This window comes from Hermetia illucens, chromosome 3 (assembly GCF_905115235.1).
Source record: "Hermetia illucens chromosome 3, iHerIll2.2.curated.20191125, whole genome shotgun sequence".
Classification (NCBI taxonomy): Eukaryota; Metazoa; Arthropoda; class Insecta; order Diptera; family Stratiomyidae; genus Hermetia; species Hermetia illucens.
Window position 1 is genome coordinate 57391320 of NC_051851.1, and position 21236 is coordinate 57412555.

The window sequence follows — 21236 nt, forward strand, 5'->3', positions numbered from 1 at the left end:
ATGTAACCAAATGAACACGAATGAAGCAAATAACGCTCACGCGCAAGAATCTGCAGCGATACTATCCCAAAGCATTGGAATCTCCCATCTCCCCAACCTAACGTATCGTCACCTTCAACTCCACCTCTCACTATCACATTTCAGGCATACAATTTGCTAATCACGAACTTTTTAACTTTTTAAACTAATGTCTTCTTCAAGCCAAATTTATAGGTCACGCTTTTTCATTTCATTTGGCAGATCATGCCGCCGATCATGATATGGACGACAAGAACGAGGATCGTCATCGTTGGAATAAAGTGCTATCATTATCTTCAATGCAGGTATTGGATGCTAGAGGCAAATGTCGATGCACTGGTGGGTACTTACCATTACACGATGGATTTGCACATGGAGCACGTGCCAGCTCACAGTGTTTTCCGGATCTACCCGGTGGACAATGACAATAATATCCTCCTGGAGTATTCAAGCAACTTCCCTCGATACAGGGTGATGGAGTGCAATGGTCTTTCGCCTCCTGAAACAAAGAAGGGTTGATGATAATTAAAGGGACATAGTAACTTTTAAAAACTAATGATTTCAATATGCGTAATGAGATGTTAACAACTTATAATAAATAGTCTATTGGAATATTCCGGTGTATTTTCTACACATTTAGCAAGATCTGAAATGCATTTACTTAAATTGTGCATGTTTTCCTAAAAAACGTTAGTCTCAAAGGCAGCGCTTACAGGAAATAGTACTGCTTGAAAATAAATGCCAGAGAAGCATCGTTAACGCTATAATTAATGGTTTTCATTCATCTCCAGCACAAATCTTTTCAACCAAGAGATTTATGACAGTAGGTGCAAGTTTGTGTGAAACTGTTGCTCGTAAAATAGTAAAATTCTTTCCTATTTGTTAAATTTTTACTTTGCCAAGTATTTCTTTAGGAAGCAGAAAGGGAGGAGAGAAAAGGGAGGAGACAAAAGACAGGAAAGACAAAATAGAGAAAAACTTTGGAGACAATCAAAATGTTATATTTGAGATGGTTTTCGTTTTAAATAAACAAATTGACTAAAGTACGTGCTCGCCCACCTTCGAACAAACACAATAAACAAAATATAGGCTGGGTTGAGAAAGTACAATATGTCAACGGAACGACACTTATAAGATTTAAGATAAATCCATTTTCGTGATCTTCAATCAAATCTGTCTATAGCTTTTTTCAGAAATTGAAATCTTTGACTTGAAAGTGATGAATGGAGGATATCTGTACAAATTCTATTGCTGTATTATTTTCATATCTTACGTGGATTGAGTAAATCTTTCTTAGCTAATCAATTAGCACTTTTACTCCAACTCTAACTCCTACGCATATGTTTTATTTTGTAGCTTGTACTTTGAAGTTGATGAGTAATTTTATTCGGGTATAGCCATTACCATTTATTTGTTCACTGGATGTTTAGAAATGAAGTGAACCGAAGATGCTTTTAGATGCAGTCATCATAGGACTTGTATGTAGAATTGATTATCTATGTACATATCGTGGAAACTGAAAAGGTTGAGGCAGGGAAGATCATGAAGTCAGTTGAGGTCGGATGTTGTTATGGTTTTAGCCGAAATGCCCCGTATATTTACGTAAAATATACAACCGAATCTACTAAAATAAAACCAGATAAAAATAGTTATTTTTTTCCTAAAAACTAGATGTTTTATTTTATTGGTATGCACGCATTCCGGGCATCAGTTCTGCGTCCTTCAGTACATAATCAAATCAATGTTGGTGCCCGAAATGCGTATATAAAATAACAAATCCCGGTTTTACGAACAGCCACTACTGTAAAATTACAGATGTGTATTTGAAACGGATCTATAATGTGAAGTGTAAATATTGCTGCGGAACATAAAGAAAAGTACTGATTGCACGTAATGAGAGCTTTATTACAGAAAGGACACACAAAGGAATAAGAAATAGAAAGGAATAAATTAGAACGGCTACATTATATTGAGTGAAGTTTAATGTTACAGTGCCTAAAACGTACTGCATTGATTTTTGTAGAAGAAAATGCGTCAAGATTTCTAATGTTATTATATAATGTACTAACTTGTTAATACAGGGGAAAGATACAGCCGCTTGCTTCAGGTATGAAAGGCCTCATGTTTTCTTATGTGGGGGACCATCCTTTGGCATTTGATTATAAATAAGTAAATTGTGCACTATTTTTATTTGAGGATAGAATGATCTTGGGTTCGTTATCTACATAATGGCAGACCGCACTAACTTTGAAGAACAATTCCTTCCTCGTAGTGCGCGGGGCCCCTTTTTTCTTGGGGGCAATGCCCAATTCTTCAAAAAAGTTTTCACATTTAACAATTTCAGTCAATTTTTTTTAAATCTCTCTTTCCATGTATGGAAAGTCCTTTTTTAAACTCCAAGTAAAAGATAACATTCATTGCATCCGTGGAATTTCACAGTTTCTGTATGTCCGTCAAATTTCGTTTCAATTGACAGAGACGCTGCGTGTGACAGACAGGTATTAAGCAGAGGCATATCATGAAAACATAGCCCAGATTTAGAATCTAAAGAGAATTCAGTTGAATATCGTTAATAAACGATCTACAGCGGAAAGTTACCAAATTAGTAAGGAACATTATTACAAATCGATTAAGGTCTTATTCAAGTCGGGAAACCGGAAGCTGGACGCTTCAGGTATGAGAGGTTTTGTGTATTTCTTTTATAAAGACATTTGAGTGTGAATTTTTCCCATTAGTATGTAACACGTAATATACGCATATATTATGTGAGAATATTCACTTTCGGGTGATATTGAAATTCAAAATCTTGAATTTCGAAAGAAGTGACAACTTTGACCTATTATAACTTTGTTAGTAATAGTGCGATTTCCACCAAATTTGGTAGGATCATGCTCTATGCTGCAACTTACATTGCTGCAAATCGTTATTCTCGGAGGAACTTAATGGGGGTTTTGCAGCCAATTTTATTTGAACAGATATCGGTATGGAAGGTATTTCAGAGCCTAGGCCATATAGTGGCAGACTCCTGATTTTGTTTCAGATTTTTCGGTTGTGTAGTTTCTGAGAATGGGTTCGTTAAAGAAATGATCACTTTCAACCCCCGAGACTCCCCACCTTTCCAGCAAATGTCAAAACTAAGAACAGCTTCGAAAAGTGCTAACCGAGACCTTCCATTTGACACCCCACGTAACTATATTTGGTGAAAAAAAATTTACACCCCCCTTTTGCCTGCATGGGGACCCCCCTTAAATTCGACGTAAAAGGATGTAATTCCCTATATGCGTGAGGGTTCACAGTTCTCACCATTCTACCAAATTTGGTGTCAATGGCTATAACCGTCTCCGAGAAAAATGCGTGTGATGGACAGACAGACAGATGCGCCTACCGAACAACATCTTATGAGGCAGTATGCGGGGATGATTCCAGTAGATATTCTAACCGATGAGGCAAGTCGTCTGTACGAAAACTAGGAAGCGAGCCTAAACATGCAAAGTGAGCATTTGCGGTTACTGACTGCATGGCAAACGGCATGGGACCAGGCGGAGAATGACCGGTGGACACACAGGCTTATTCCAGACATAAGCATGTGGACTAAGCGGAACTACGGTGAGACGAGTTACGATCTGACTTAGTTCTTAACTGGACACGATGGATACAGGAGTAACCTCTATAGGTTCGGTCTAGATGACTCCCCCGATTGTCCTACGTGTGAAGGTACAGCCGAAAATCCAGAACACGTGTTCCTCGCCTGCCCCAGATTTCAAAGCTCAAGGAGAAAGCTTGAAACAGAGCTAAATACCCGTTTAACGGTGGAAAATCTGATAAGGTACATGGTGCAATCAAATACAACATGGGACGCGGTAGTTGCAATGGTGAAACGGATCCACCAGCAACTAAAAGCAGCAGAAGTGCACCGGAGACATAGAAGGGAGGCTACTGCAATTAACGCCACGCAAAGCGGTAGCAGCTCGTTTGGAGTGAACAGCTAAGAACTGAACAGCCCCGCGAAGCAATACCGAAACGGTGGTGCCGCGGGGAGAGTGCGGAGAAAATATGGGAGGTTTTAGTCGGTAAGAGTGCGGCATGCGTGTCCCAGATTCCGGATGCGTATCTATGATCGATTTCCTCCAGCCAGAAAAAAAGACAGACAAACAGACAGGCAGTAAACCGATTTTAATAAGGTTTTGTTTTACGCAAAACCTTAAAAACATTCAGCTTATGGATAGAGGCACTATTGGGATAGCTAAACGTTTAATTTTAATGGTTGACAGATATACTTAGGATCAATGTGAAAAGTAGATTTGGCGTTTACAACACAGAAAATAGAACCTGAAGGAAATCAAGATGATATTAAATGAATATCTTAAACGATTGAGCATACACACCATGGTTCTGTTTACGCAACGATTTTTTTGTAGTAAAGGCTTTTCCTCACTCTAATAAGAAAAACTGCCTGGTTTTAGTTGACAGGTTGTTTCGTTCTGATGAAGTTAAAGCCTATAAGGTCTATACCTTTTCGAGTTTAGAAAAGGCATTTTAGATGTCAAGCAAGTTGGTTTCTAAAGATTTTCTCAGATCTAACCATAAATGCAAGCTTCTTGTGCTGCGTGAACTTATCAAATTAAATTGGCAAAAAAATTTCTCATTTGTCTTGATTTTGTATGTCGTTTTGGTACTTGGTGGGGACTTTGAGGGAACAGAGCTACCATCTTTGGATACATTAAAATTGAAGTCCAATATTTTCCCTACAAGTCTAGATTCTGCTCTAAATGCTCTTGGCCACGGTTTGTGAGTGAGAGCGATGCATTAATTGTAACAAAAAAGATGAATGCCACGAAAAATGTGCACTTATCGTGGAAAAAATGCCAGAGAGGTGCCTTTGAAGTTATGGACATGTAATTCACGATCAGATCTTTGACCGAGCAAAACGGTTAAACCGATCAAGACAAGCCGACTCTGATTTTGAATAGGACAAACATTCAAGAGCAAGCGGATGTTGGTAAACAGGCGGCCTTATGCAAAGTCCTTCAACTCAAAGGGTTTGTGTTTTATCATCAACGATTCTTGCAAAGCCGTAAAAGCAGAGCAGTAAGGTCGAAATGACATAACGCGAATAATCCAAATTACCCTAGTCTCTCAAATCTCAATGCAATCAGTCAACAAATTTTCAAACATGCGATTCTCTATCCCATCTATTACCCAACTTTCCTCTTTGAATAAATTTGATAACTTGGTAGCTACGACTCCGTGCAATATATCGCATGAATAAGACAACTGGCTTAGTAATCAAGTTAAAGCGACCCTGCTCAAGACTGTTAATAAAACTCTATTGGATCATCAAACTATCCAATAGTTTTGAAGGGTATAGTTGAAGCTAGACTGGAAAACTTCCAAGTCCTTCTGGGGCGATTATATGCCTACAGAAGGTTTAAGTTAACCAGTTCATGTTTCGCTCCTTCCTGTTGCGGTAGAAAAAAGGTAAAAACGGAATGTCCAAATATGCTTATCAAAAGGTTGATATCAACTTTCTGCAAAACATACGTCTGTAGCTTTTCGTGCAATTTGAATTATGAAGTTACAATTCTAAACCATAATAGAACAACTAACAAGGCTGCAAATTCACTTCCGTCATCTTAAATTTTGATATGGTCTTCCTTGAACTAAATAAGCAGATGATCCTTCTATTGCCAGAAGATGAAGTAACATTTCCAGATTATGCTTCATAGTGTCCGTGAGTGGTCAAATTTACACATAATTGTTCTCGATAAAAAGGGCATTTTTCTTTAATTACACAAAATGGTAAATTTTTCGTTTCGTGTAGATGTTGTTTTAGATTGATTTTGAAAGCGTTTGGGCTAATAAGGCCACCTTACTCTTTCTAGATAAACATGTATTCTCCATCTAAGAGAACGGTAAAGCAGGTCACGTTAACAGAAGTGCTTGGAACAACTCAAAAGTGCTGCAAATAGTAAGAAAGGAAAGGCATATTTTGAAAGGAATTAAGAGGGAGGGCATTTCGCCATTGCCATGTTAAGTTGGAAGTGAACTGTAAAAGAACATTTTGCAATTAATAGAACGGAAAATTTGAATAAAAAAAAAATTAAGTAAGGAAGCAAAAAGAGTTTTGCTAGACTTCTTATTTTGTCTTCCGAAAATGCCCCCATAATATTGTCGTCAAAAGTACTTCAAAAGAGTATCTTCTTCCTGAATGGGAATCTAAGGCGCTCTATACAGATTTTACGTTTCTGATTGGTGCTTTGTTTTTTGTCCCTACTCTCAGCACCTACTCTCACCATGAGTAATGAAGACGTTATCTCTGCTAAAAAGGATAAATGTAATTTTTGTCATTTCCTTGAGCTTAGATATATGGATGACGCTGATTATGGAGCTCATATTAAAAGGAAAGAGGAAGCTCGTCAAGAGAAGGCCAAAAACAAGTCAAACAATGATATTGTTTTCTGCGTTGATCTACAAGCCGTATTGAATGCTTCGAAATTGAATGTGGCTTGTACGTGTTACAAAACAAAACTATTTGTTCAAAATTATTTACAATTCAAAAACAAACAACAGATCCTGCTACGTTTGGAGTGAAAGTGAAGGAGAGGAGTTCGCCAGCATTGTAGTCCACTTTTTTAATTATCAAAACTCTTCCACTCGCTTCACTTGAGAATCGAAAGGTCTTTATGTATAGTGATGGTTGTACAGCTCAAAATAGGAATCTCACATTGGCAAATGCATTGCTAAATCTTTCCATGATTCAAAATATTATAATTAAGCAAAAATATTTGGAAATCGGACATTCCTAAATGGAAGTAGACTTCATGCACTTGGTAATTGAGAAAAAAGTCAAACCATGGGATATAGATATGCCAGCAGATTATGCCGAATCCGTAAATACACACGAAGGTCCCGACCATACGACGTTTACTACTTCACATATACTTTTTAAAAAGTTTCAAGGAAATTGAATTTATGATGACGATATGACCTGGCCTTGTAAGGAGTGATCCCAAGGCTTTTTTTATTTTTATTTTAAATGTTTTCACGGTAACTGCACACCTTTTTAGGTAACAAACATACGGGCTATTCAACCCGGATGGTTTTAAGGTGCGAAAATCTTATCTAGCCAACACAACCTAAGAGATGCATTGGGCTAATCAAGTCAACTCCTAATCCAATGTGAGGTGTATGGATAAGATACTCTACAAAAGGGAAGTGGAATAATTAGGCAGGACATTGTGATTAAATTGTAGATTTAAGTTCTTTTCGGATTAGGAGGAAGGAAGTAGGGAGAATGAGCGCAGATTTGCAGTTTTTTTAAAAATTAAACCGTATGCGGCGAAATTTGTACTTGTCAGTGCAGAAAAAGGATTGGAAATTTTTCATATTTTCAATATTCTTGACTTCTTAATGAGCAACCCTTCGCAAGTGAACAAGTGCCAATCTTACGCCCAGCATTTCAATTTGTTGGGATAGTGAAGTGAAATATCTATATGTAGCGTCGACGCCGCATGCTATCCTATTTTGCGTGTCTATCTTCCTAACTTCTAATAGTAAAGTCAACATGTCCGCTTTATACTGTCAGTAGTGGAGAGTGTTCGGAATTCTGAAATTAGTTGCGATGCCCAAGTTTGATAACCTGACTGTATAGCCCTTTCCAATAAAGGGGGGGGGGGGGGGGGGAGAAATTGCGGGATTGAATTTGACTGTCAGGTCCGTTAGTATCCAAGTGCATGGATTCAGTTCTTGGTCCTTCATTTGTTCATCTGATACTTCATCCTGATTTTTCTTCCTTTAATCCTGGCATCCAGGTTGTTTGGCTCCTCCCACTCGATAAAACCGTTTATGCGGGTGCTTTGTTGAAATTACATTTAGATGTCCGCGGACTTTGATAGCCAAGAGTCGACTTGGATTACCGTTCTGAGCATCCTAAACCAACCGGTTCATTATTGTTGGCGTTGTTGTTATGCAGTAGCCAAAAACACATAAATCGTCTTCCTAGATGCGGCGTTTTCTTTGAGTCAGATACCGTGGTCAATTTCAAAGGGTTGAATGAATGAAGGGCGGCTAGCTTCGACTTTATATTCAGGAGGAAACATTTTGGCGATATAATTGTTGCCGAGCCTTGGAAGTAGCATCTAACTCTAGAAATAGCAGATTTTTTGAATAGGTCGGCGATATGATGAGTAGTGGGCCACGAACCACTTCTGGAGGGTAACTTATCTGCTCAACTAATTAAAAGTGCTCACTTTGGAGAGAGAATAAAATTATCGATTGGCGGTTTCCATACTTAAGCTTGGGGATGCCATCAGCTAAGAAAGATGCCTAACGTCAGAATGAATAATGGAAAAATGTGAAATGTGTGATGCAGTAAGCGAATGCTCCAAAAGCCTAATTAGGGCATCCAGACCCGAGTTCGTACGGGGACTCATCTGAAGTGGTAGTAGGTTACGAAACCTAACCAGGCGTACACTGGTTCCATGGGAACCGGAATAGCCCCTGAATTTACATGTCTCAAGAGAATTCCTGTCTCATGTACATTCAGCTCAGTTATAGCGGCTGGAGTTTCATGGGGTTGTGGTTACGTTCAAGCGAAAAGTGGTGTTGCACTCCTTAGTTCGGTAGAAATTTAGATTCACCAGTCTGAATATACTGAGCCATGCACTCATTATAGACTTGAAGTCACAAAATCAATCCGTGTCTTAAGAAGACCGTGGGGTTAAGTCAACTCGACAGATATTCACGTGGACCAGCAGGGACGTAACTGCAACTAGTTATGCACATACAAAGCAAAATAATATTTAATAGGGCAAATTGTACACTTTTAGTGTTGATCAACTTTCAATTTATATAAATTTTTTACTTAACTCTTCTCTGAACAAAAATTTTAAAAATCTTCCAACTTACCTCACATAATGTTCCTGAATATCCAACCGGACATATACACTTGAAATTTCCAATTAAATCCACACACTCGCCACCATTTCGACATGGTGAATTAACACATTCGTCGATGTCTGTCTCACAATCGCGACCTGAATAATAAAAGCCAGAAAAGCGCCGTCAAAAGAAATGTTGATAATCATCAACGCAAGATGAAGAATTAGCTTCTTATAATAATAATTACCTGTAAATCCCGTCGCACAAGCACAGTGATAATCATTCACCAAATCAATGCATGTCGCACCATTTTTACACTGTCCCACACAATCATCTAAATCCTTTGCACAGGTGGGTCCGCCCCAGCCCTCAAGGCATTCACAAGAAAAGGCTCCAGGCGTATTATGACAAGCTTGGGCGTTAATGCATGGTCCCAGGCTCGAGGCTGGATTCGAGTCGCATTCGTCGACATCAAGTTGACACACATCTCCGGTCCATTCAGGTGGGCATTCACATCGAAAGCCACCGATCAGATCGATGCAGGTGCCTCCGTGCTCGCATGGACCTCCAGCGCATTCATCGATGTCTGCAATGGACGAGAGAAAAAATTGAAGATGTTAAAGTGGACAATTTGAGTTGCTATACAACATAAACTTAGAACTAAAGAAGACTTGAAGGCAACCAGCTTTTTAAGTTTTAAAAATAAGGCATTATTGTCATGAAGAAGATACCTTTGTTAGTCAATAGTCAATCCTGAAAGTCAAAGAGGTTCATCGGAGTCCATACAAAATATTGACTTCAGACCTACCCAGTGGAGGGCTAGGTCGAAACGGCAACTCTTACTCAAGACATCCAGAAATTAATTTAATAAGCAGAAAAAAAATTAAGCAGAGCATTAAGAAATGTTATAAACAAAAACAACAAGACAACAGCAACAACAATCAAAAAACAAGTTATCAAGTGATTTCTCCAACGAGTTGATTTACACATCAAGAAGTGCTCAGGGTTCAAGTGGTCTCTTGACATGGGTCCGAATAGGAACTCGAAGCTCCACCAAAACGGTCATTTGTCCTGCACAGACTGGGTATTGGGTACTGAGAGAGTACTGTACGTACTGGAGAGTAGACGCAGGTTTTTCATATTTTTTTCATGATTCTTCCTCGTGGTTACTTAAAGAGGTCTTAGAGAAATCAACATTTCTTTTTTTGTTTTCAAGCAACTACTTGACGACTTTTTCATTCAGTCTTTTGTATATGACGAGAAGTTTGTTTACATGAGCATTTCTCAAGTGATGTGTTTTATACAAAAGTGCATCCATTTAAGTATCTTTTAACTGCCTAGTTTTTAGCTCTCCAGTTGGGAGTTTTTTTGTATCTTTCTAGGCCGGCATGTAAAGTAAAAACAGTGGACAAGACTGCGGATAGCTTTACGAAGAAATTATGTAGTGTGCTAGTACGAACATGCACTTGGAAGTCCATTAACGCGTGTTAAATCACTCAAAAAGAAAAATAAAACAAAATATGTACAATAAAAGTTAAAGAAAATTTGAAAAAAAATTTAGGCTGGACTTCTGCAAGTGTTTAATGTAATGTGTTAATTTCTTTCACACATCAGTGACATGTAAACAAGTACATTATTACATGTTTCTATTCATATTGGACTTCAATTTTGGATTGAATCCAATGGGGACTGCATTCCAAGCCGGTTTTTAGTAATCGGAATTACTTCCATCTTTTTTCTTGTGGTTCCTATGAAACAATACACGAGTTTTTCAACGAAATTGTCATAATTCTAATTATATTCATATTTCTCAAGAAATACTTGGAAATCTCTTCAGATGACTCAATTCATGCCAACTGGAGACAGTAGAAAGGAATGAGGACGTGCATTGAACAATATGAAAATAAAGTACATACTCAAGACGAGGTTTTCTTCTTTCAATATATAATATTTGCGTTCGGTTGAAAAGAAATAATATTGTATTTGAAAGTTGACATTTTACATCTCTAAGAGGAAACGTATTTCCCATGTGAAATTGATTTTATGCTTTATATCTAGGACGCATGTGAATTTAATGGGAATTAATTTATCGAGAAAGTTATACACCAGCATCTCGAACGTAGCTCGAGAAATGAATCAGTGGGAGGCAGACAAAAACAAAATGTGACCTCTTCGTTGTGCCTTCTGGATAACCTAGTTCCGCCACAACTGTCCTTAATCATCGGTATCAGAATTTTTTGATTTCCATGCTTTCGCAGGCCTTCTCCGGACACTTTTCGTCCATCCCAATGAAAATTATTATACTTTCATTGAGAAATGCCAATGAATGCTTTAACTGGTCGATACCGATCACTTGAATACATCGCCCTTTACACATGAGGAAAAGTTCACTATTAGGCCAGCACACAATACTCAAAATCATTACCAATTTGCTTTGAATAGATTGGCAGAAGACTGTCAGTGTGATAATCGTGAAACTTGGTATTTCCAAGTGTCTTGGCTCAGATTGGGAGCTGCAGTACTGAAATGGAGTCTCGATTGGTGTTCATCGAGTGTAAGATTCAAGACAACGCTGCCAGTTACCAACAATGCCTTCTAAGGGCAAGCCTGATGAGAGGGGTGGAAAGGGAATGATTCCTCGGGCTTGAAGTTTTCAAGAGAATTTAACAAAATGAGGTGGATTTGAGGTTCTAAGTCTTCTACCCTGAGATCGAGAATCAGGTCTCTGTTTAATCGTCAAGATTCTTCATAATCAAAAGTTGACCGAGAAAGAAGAATATAAGTGTCATCTAAGCATTGGTGGCTTTAGTAGTCCTTACCATACCATATATGCATGCTAACTGATAATTTTTTAGTATTTTTGGGTCCCTATTTTCTGCATTGATGTTGCAATAATTAAGTTGAGGAACAGCCTTTGGTTTTGTACTCTCCCAGGTTCAAATCATGATTTTGAATATATGTACATATGTATGTATAAATGTACATGTTCATTTCCAGAAATAAGGTGATTTTAGACAAATTACGACAACATTATTCTAGAAAAGGTAGATGCTTATTTTTAAGGCTTTTTTGGAAACAAACCCCCGGTTCAATGTCTGTCTGTCTGTCCGTCTGTCACACGAGATTTAGTCCTAAACAGCTAGAGCTATCGTGACAAAATTTGGTAAGAATATGTGGTCTGTGCACTGCTACACGTGCAACGAGTGGCATCATTTTGTGTTGACTTTAAGGGGGGCGAAAGATGGGAGCAACATTTTTACAGAATATAATCACGTGTTAAATGAAAGAGCTCAATCAGTATTTTTCGAAAATGGTCTTTTTTTATATTGGATAAAACACAGAGGACAAAAGGTTCAATAGATCGCGTTCACAGGACCTATCACACCGAAAAATCTGAACGAAATCACAGTGCTGCAGTTATACAAAATCTAGGCCTCAAAATACAAAAATGCATCGATATAAATGATAATAATAATAATAATTGTTGGTGTAACAATTCATATTTGGATCAGGGTCTTGAATTGTGTTAGAGCACCTCATTCAAGACCGTAACGGTACACTGTAGACAATGTGGTCAGCAGTGCGCTCGCTCGAGATTATTACCCTGATTTCACTCAGGTATCCGGCATCTAGTCAAGATAACAAATCCCTAAACCACCAGTAAGATTTGAACCGCAACCTTTCGCTATGAAAGCTCAGGTCTCTAGTCACTTGAGTCATCCGGACATGACAATAGTATATATAATTAATAAAGTTATAGAAATTCAGAGTTTTGTATATCATGTCAATTTAATGCACTCCAAGGTGTGTACGACGTCACCGTCATATAAGTGAACTTATATGAACGGTGGAGTAGGAGCTTGGAGACTTATCAACGAAACGCGTGGAAAAACGCGGACATGGAGTTGCTCATATAAGATTAACACAAAACTTTGATACCCGAAGCGTCCAGTTTCCGCTATTCCGACTTGTTTCTAGTTTTGCAGATAAATTTTCTAACAGGATTTTTGATGCAAGGACTAGTACCATTTTAACCAAAAGTGTTTTGCCAATTATTGTAATTTTACCAAGAATAACATAATATGAAATTGATTTTCAGCACATAAGCTGAATTAGGAAGCTGGAGTCGTGAAGAGTCTTCATTTATATATATATTTATATATATACATTATCTCTTTCTTCGTTGCTAGTTGTCATATTTTATATTCAGTGAGATTGTGTTCAACACCATTAGATTTAATACTGTACCAGTGATGAACCTATATCAGTAGGACAAACGCATGACGCAATAGGATTCGAAGTCAGAGTTTGAAATCAAGGGGATGACGTTCAGCGAAATTGGTCATCGACTTCATTGTAAAAGAAGCCCATAAAAGCTTTCATACCTAGAAAGCTCACTCATTCGATATGTTAAGGTTAAGGATTGTGTCCTTTTATATTTCTCATGAAGCTAATCCAATCAGGTATTATAAGATACTATTAACCATTAGAGTTAATTTCGTTTTGAAGTAATTTTTCAATTCCTTATAAACTATGTATTTTTTGAAATGAAATATATGCAGAGATATTAATTTTTTTCATTTTTGATTTCTAAATTTTCATTAGATAAACTCCCACCGTATTTCAAACATTCTAGGAAATGTGGACAAGTAAAAATCATTGGCGTTAACTGACAAATCAGCGAAAAACTTTTTCATCAAAAGGAGGTAGCAATTCTACATCTAATATTCATACATATTTTCACGGATTTGCTGAATTAAGCACCATCCATATAAATACTCTCGCTACAGACTCCCTCTGAAAACGTTAAAATACCAAACAAATTTTCAAATAAGACATCAAAAACAGACACCATTATCCACTTCTCTGATTCACTATCAATTTCATTGGTAGAACATGAAAACATCTTATATGATAATTTTTCCCATAATTTTAATTAGTTGCTCTGCAAATCCCACATTAGCTAATCAGTTTATATCAAAAACATTTCGCTCATCGTGCTGGGACTACAAAAATGCAATAACAAGTTCATGTCGTCCGTTTCTTAATGTTTATGGTCAATTAAAAATTATTTACAAAACATAGCGTCACATCAAAAACGGAACTTTATTGTTACTTTTTTATAGAGTCTAGTATTTTCATCTTTGGAATTTCTGAGTCGTATTTTTGGGTTCTGTAATGGAGTTCTTGTCGTGCTCGGTTAGACAGTTAGTGGCGATTAGGACGAGAATGAAATGTCGATTTATCGGTACAAATTTAAATAATTGGAATGGTTAGTCATTTTGTAATTATCGAATGGTTAGTTTGTGTTATGATATCTAAATTGATATCAAAGTCGAAACGTTGCGATTGCATGCATTGAAGATGACGCTAAGTTAAATAACTTTACGACTGAACCTCCTGTTTTAAATAAGCCCCTTTTCAGACGCAATTGATTGACATGCATCACGTTGCGGGCTCTTGATGTGACCAGGGCAAAATTTCAAGATTTGTAGTCATTAATCTAAAAACAGGTAATTTTTTCCTCTTTAGGATTTCGGTGTGAACCCGTTGAACCCTGAGGCCATTCTATTGGTGCCATATCGTTTAGTCAGCAAACCTGTTGCTTGTGAATGATTCTTGTTTTACAATAGAACATCTTTCCGAAACCTGTATATTCACATATCCATATGTATCCATGTTGCAATTTAGCTATTTAAAGTTTAAAGTTCTTTTGAATACTTCTGGTGATGTTAAAATGAGGTGGCATGTTTCCTAACACTTTTCAGACTTTGTTTCTTAGATCATAACTTTATGAAGCCATTTATAGTTTAATTGTACAACACGTTCATTGAGTGTAGGGGTTAGTATGACAGTATATATGTAGGTAAAAACTTACGGTTAAAAATCGTAAAAAATTGACTTACTTATTTCGCATGTAGGTCCTGTCCATCCTGCGGAGCAAGTACAAGTAAACTCCGCAACTGGTGGCGGTGTAACACTTTTTAATAATGTACTGCTGCTAGAACTTCGGCCATCCGCTTTTCTTCCGCTACTCCCTACAGGCTTACCCATTGAACTCATTCCTCGCATCCCACGTACAATCATTGATGTAACTGAAGACGATCCAGAGCTACCTCCATTCCTTTCGGCTGATCCTCCACCACCTCCAGAATCGTTAAAATCAGATTCCTATAATTGTTAATTTTCGAAGCTATTAGTATCACTTAGAAATATAAACAATGGCTTCATCGAGGATCTGATCAACTAGTTCAAATATTTTAAATGGAAATCGTGTATTACCTTCAGGGTGCACGTGCCACCGTTCTTGCAAGGCTGCGTTGCACATGGATGTTCAACAATCTCGCATCGGATACCAGATAGGCCTTCGGCGCATGTACACCGGTACTGATCAGGTGCTGTATTTTCACAGGTACCACTGTGCATGCACGGTTCATGGGTTCCACAGTAGTTGAGATCTGTGAGAAAAATGAAAGGAAAGTGTTTAGTGCAGTTTTGTCAAGGTTACGATCGAAGTACAGTTCTAGATGTTGAAATTCGACATCACTTTTGGTCTTAGTCTCACCGGTAAGGACACAAGTGCGCAAGTCGGAAAAACAATTTAACTACTTCTGCAATTTTGTTACAGTGTGTCGTTGGGTAGTTGGTTTGTGAATTTTGCTCATCTTTATGAACTATTGGGAACATTAATTTATTAGAGGCTATCCATCCTGTCTATCACTGCTGAATAAAATTGCTTTCAAATTTAACGTACATACCACTGCTTTTTCAAATACGCAAGAAGCCAAGAGTGCTAAATCCATGTCAAACCACTGTACCCAATGTAATTTATTCATTGATAAACTGACTTAAGAATCGATTTGCTCATGTATATATCTGAACGAGGTAATGTTTTCCGAATACTATGTCGGGTAGACACTATGGAATTCCATATATCGCTTGCGGCTCTCACGTTCTCAACATTGTAAATCTCCGGCTTACCTTGATCGCATAAAATTCCGCCCCAATTTGTATCGCACAAACATTGCCATGCACTTCCATTGCACGACCCATGTTTACATCCTGGATAAACCATACATTCGTTACATAACGGTCCTCGCCAACCTGGTCTACATCTGCAATTTAAGAATAAAAATGATATCAAAAATTGGATTTTATTTGACTTAATGATATTTATGCAAATCTTTTTCGGGAGAGTATGGTTACAGTTGAACAAATCCAATCAATTAATCAACGTATAAATCAAATGAAGCGAATACATATTCAGATATTCGAAGGCATCTTGTTACTATGTATATTCTCTGGAAGTGAGATTTAAATTTCTTCTTCTTATCGTCACCTCAATCTGATTTAAATTATTTTCCATAAGATGAGTGTCAAATATGGAGAGTTTAGTGACGCGATAGGTATTTGGTTCGCGATTTCTTTATCTGATTTGTGTGGACAAGTATTAGAAAGTTGGTGCAAAAAATGATAAGAGCCAAAAGTATTAATAGCTCGAGAAGGCTAAATTGACAGATTTGTAGCGTTAATGGCGATTGACGTGACTTTGCTTCTCACTTATATGTCTCTGTCTGTCTGATACTTGATCCTTTTTCGCTAGGGGAACAAGTTTTCAACATAGTTAAATTATTTGGTTAGAGAATGGTCAATAAGTTTTAGTTGACAAATTCGAATTAGTTCATTTGGTTTTTCGGAAAATCATAAGTAGATACAGTACAGAAAGACTCGATCGCATCTCTGTCATAGGTTGTGAAGCTTTCATCCGACATTCCTACAGGTCAAATTTCATCTTAATCCAAAGACTTCCATATGTAACATTTAAATTTGACAGATTTTATTTGATTGGACATCCCAAATGTTTCGAGTAATATTTGCATGCTCTTCAATTCTAGTATAAAAGAGTGTGTTTTAAAGAGTTGGTGATGAGGAGTGCTTGAAAGTTGGGTCCTTTCTTAGAAGTTATTGGAAAAAGTTTATTGAAATGGCTGTGTCTTCTGCTCCACAAACAAACTATGAAAATCAATTATACCAATTCCTATTGGAACTGAGAAAACCTCTTCTGGTATTGTCAGGAGGACCATGAGCAGAGACAATTTCCACGTATAATAGTTATGCACGCCCTGCACTGTTAAAAAATCTACAGACAAGTTGTATTTAAAAAATACGCCAACCAGTTGATTGGATTAAAGGCACCATAAAACAACTAGATAGACTAACGGGAAATGTGAGCTTTTGTGACTCAATGATTTTCTGGCTTGGATTTGATTTTCAAATAATATAATATGTATCTTGGGGTATCAAGTTAAACAACCTTAGCACTGTAGATAAGAAAGGGACACCGAGAACTGAGTCAAAATGATCACCCTAAGAAAGTAGTAAACGTATTCCCTACTCGACTTCTGATGATTTTATTAAAACGTAGTATATCTAGCCCAATCGTTCAAGGGAAAGTGAATGGGTATGGGTGATGCCTAATCGAATGGCTAACTCTGACCAAGTTATTATAATGTATTGTAGTTGGGTCATGTCAGGCACATCATCATTTGCGGCCCCATAGAAGATTGATAAAGTGAAAGGACTGGAGGAATATTTACATTATTTCCAATAAACACGGCCCACAAACTGACAAATTTTCAAGTTTTAGAGACTAATTTTTATAACCAAAATACGAAAAGAAAGTGATCGTCCTCAATTTGTGTAGGCTTCAAACAAAAATTAGTTGAAAAGATAGATAGTTGCGTTTCTATATGGACATGTAACTTGTTTTTCAACATAGTCGTCATGCTTTTTTCCGTTCGCCACCTCACGGCAAGGGGGAATTAATTTTTGATGCCTCGTCAAAAAAAGTCTCTATCAACTCCTTTTCCACCTATGTGCACCTTCAGGGAAGTAGACAGATGACAATTTTAAGGCACTAAGTCAGGGAAATGCATTGGGTAGTTCTAAAAGTCCCATCTAAACGAGTTTAGGAGTTGCTTCGTGGCGTTCGCCGCATGGTGTCTGGAATTATCTTGCAGCAGGGAAACTCCTTTGTCAGCATGCCCTTCCTTCTATTTTGAATCGCCCCTTTCAATTTTTTCGAGGTTTCACAGTATCTTGCCGCAATGATTGTCTCCCTCTTGAGCCAGATATTCAGTTAAATTTATGCTTTTATAGTCCCAAAACATGGATGCCATGATTTTTTCGGCTAAAATTGTGGTTTCAAATTTTGTGGCGGTCGGTGAAAGGTGTGACACCGTTGTTGAGACTGTCTTTTGATTTCAGGTGTAAAGTGGCCTCTGATTAAAAATGTCAACTGATGTTTTCCCTTCACAATGAAGTAGTGGATTTCACACTTGGCGGCGGGAACTTGGATCGACATTTTTTGCAAGAAATGATCATGGGAAGCAAGTTTCCAACACATCTTCCGGTCGTGGAAGCCCGTTTCACTCACTTTTTTTGAGGTGCCTCGTTTGCCTGGAATAGAGCAATCCGATCAGTGAAGTTTTACTACTACCTCCTAGCACAAGATCCGTCAATTTTATAGAAAACTGGTCAGCTAGGCCTTTGAAAAAGCACCATCTCTAAAAAACATTTTTAAGAAATAGGCTTTACTTATAAACTTTCTGGCACGAATTGGTTAAACTTAGCACTTGAAGATAGACCGCATCATTTCCGCCAAGCACACAACCCTAACCCCGGAAACAAAAAAGATATCGGATCCGTCGAGTAAGAGACATCCGAAAAATGTGCAAAATTTGAGGGTAAGCCAGGGATATGCTTTGAACCCTATTTGTGAAATCTTTCTTGTTCAGAGCAGGTTGCCAAGAAATAATATTTTTATTGTTCAGAGGTTACCTCATGTTGACACCATAGTGTTGGCCGATTTCCGTCAATCGTGTATAAATCATCATTAATTTCAACTTCTCTGAAGAAATGCTGATATAGTATGGAGGCACTTAAAATACGGCTTGTGAAGCAGTCATTTAAAAGGTGTCGATGTTCGAGTTATTAAGGTGGGGTATTAATGCAACGATTGACATTACACGATGTTTTAAGGTGCAGTAAAAATTGATAACCTCGGATAATTGTAGTTTCTTCCCGATTTTGACCGTTTCGAAAAGATAAAATCAATCAAAATTACTTTTCCGGGAATCGGAAAACGATAAAATGTGAGTCGATATCAGCAACGAATCAGGCTGACAAATCGCGAAAAGGAGCTTAAATAAACTCTCTAACCACCAAGATGCTTAACTTCTTACATACAAAAAGATGCCTAACAAAAATGTTATTACCTCAAATGTCCTGTCGCAACTTGACAATGGGAGCATATCCTCTTCATAAACGATAAGCTGCTCACTGTAGGTGTGGTTGGCAAGGGCTCCTGCATCTTTGCTGTTGTTAGTACTGTCAGAGTTCAAAGTCGGTATAATATGGAGCTGACGGCTCTTGCCTTTGTGGCCACCCCAAGAAGACTATATACAGGAGAAGGAACTCCGGCGGCAAAGGGACACGGAATATCATTGTGGACCTTTCGGGTATGGACGAGGTAGGTAAGTGGTGCAAGACCCATGTGGTTAATGTAATGGTGTCAATGTCGTCTAGATTGATCTTGGATGCATTTATTTATTTCCCCCTCACTTCCTAGGAGAGCAAACATGGATCTGTTGCCAAGAATGTTGCGTGTGTTTGTTTCCATTAAGCTTCCCATAGAGGAAATTTGAAGCATCATTCGCTCAGTGATTCCACTAAGATTCACTACCATCAATCCGAAATAAATCTGTGAGGAAGCTCTGTCTTTGGTTTATTGCTTTGACAGATGCTGTCACGTGCTCGCAACAATTCGCAGCCATGTTTTCGCAACCACGTGGGCGTACACGCGTCAGTCGAACCTAGGGCAACGAGATCGAGAGGCCATCGCTCTAACTCTTCACTCCTCGTGCAGTCCATAGATTTAATATTGGAGCCAAATATTTTTTTAGATTTTTGATTGAGAAATTTCTATGAATGAGTCTGGTCCCATTATGAGCCTGCGCTTTCTGACGCATCTCTTTCGCTCTTTCTAAGCGTCGTGGAAAAATTTTATAAAGCACCAATCGATTTCTTCCTATATAATACAATGACAGTGGGGGGAAGGTATGGGAAGCGATAAAAAGCAAGGAGTCCTAAATCAAACCTAAAGAATAAGGAAAGAATAGATTGCATAAGGGAACGGCAGATATTTTTACAATCAATTTCAAAGTTTGAAAATTGACTTACAAAGTTAGTTGTCTGCACCACTAATTTTATTGTTTGTTGAATTTTACTTTACAAGCTTTATATCACAGTTTGAGACCTATTCATAGTTCTCAATAAGGACTTTGTTAACTTATAGTCATTTATTTATTTCTTTATTTAGAGAAAAAATATACAGAGAGAACCTAGTTGAACACAGTCCTCAGAAAATGGGCCTACGCTTAAAACTATAATAGGAGGAGTGAGCTGTAATGAGTTGTAACACCGTCGCGCCTTAGCCTCGGGGAGAGGAACTAAGAGCCCTGGTATTCCGAAAACTTCTGCGTGCGCTATACAAAGCCATATGCGACACAAAGTTATAGGCGATCTCAATAATAACGGAACAGTCCATGAGATGGGTAGAGAGTTTAAAGAGAGTACACAAGTATATTGAGAAAGGTTCTGCCCGCTTAAGGTAAAGGAAAGGATACTCTTTTTAAAGAAGGTGGAAATTACGTTCACCTTTTTGAAGGTCAAGGCAATCACAGATGGACGAAGGGGTTCAGATCATGGAACAATATTTTATGATGGTTCAAATGAGGCTTTCTCTTTTGTTTATTGCTTTACTAACGTGCAATCGTATATAAAGAATAATTGCTCTCCCACCCACAATAATTTTTTTCAAAGCGCTGAATCCCTGTCATAACAAAATTCTACAGATTTATGTACAAAACAAAGCTATGCATTTGTTTGCCGAGAAATATTGACCATGTCTGAGAAAATAAGAAATTATAATTTGATTTTACTATTCACCTCATTAACTCTTCTCCAATAAGACAAATATTAGATGGAGAAAACATGCAAGAGACATGAGTGATATTATACGTATGTCCAGCGACATTTTGCCGCATTCACACTCAATTGAAGGCATTCTGTTGGAACAGCTCTTGTGTTTACTGAAATCATTAAGATCGTATTGGTCATTGCTTTTGCCTTGTTTCGCTCTGTTTAATGGTCACCATATGTGTCAATATGTATTTTTTCTAGAATGAGTGCCATTGACCACTTCAAACATTAGTACTTTTCCTTCTAACGCTCTTTTGAGCACTGCAACGTGTGGACAAGCAAACCAAGAAAAAGTG

At 37.8% G+C, this 21236-nt stretch overlaps 1 protein-coding gene across 1 annotated transcript in view; it reads right to left on the bottom strand.

Annotated features, from left to right (window-relative positions):
• The window catches only part of LOC119652452 (protein serrate), a 168388-nt gene that overhangs the window by 24021 nt on the left and 123131 nt on the right, over positions 1–21236 (bottom strand). The window contains exons 6-11 of the mRNA XM_038056597.1: positions 15880–16013; positions 15181–15356; positions 14805–15069; positions 9146–9484; positions 8926–9053; positions 370–517 (exon numbers count right to left, since the gene is read on the bottom strand). Coding sequence (XP_037912525.1) covers positions 370–517; positions 8926–9053; positions 9146–9484; positions 14805–15069; positions 15181–15356; positions 15880–16013 — 1190 coding nt within the window. The remainder of the gene's footprint in view (positions 1–369; positions 518–8925; positions 9054–9145; positions 9485–14804; positions 15070–15180; positions 15357–15879; positions 16014–21236) is intronic.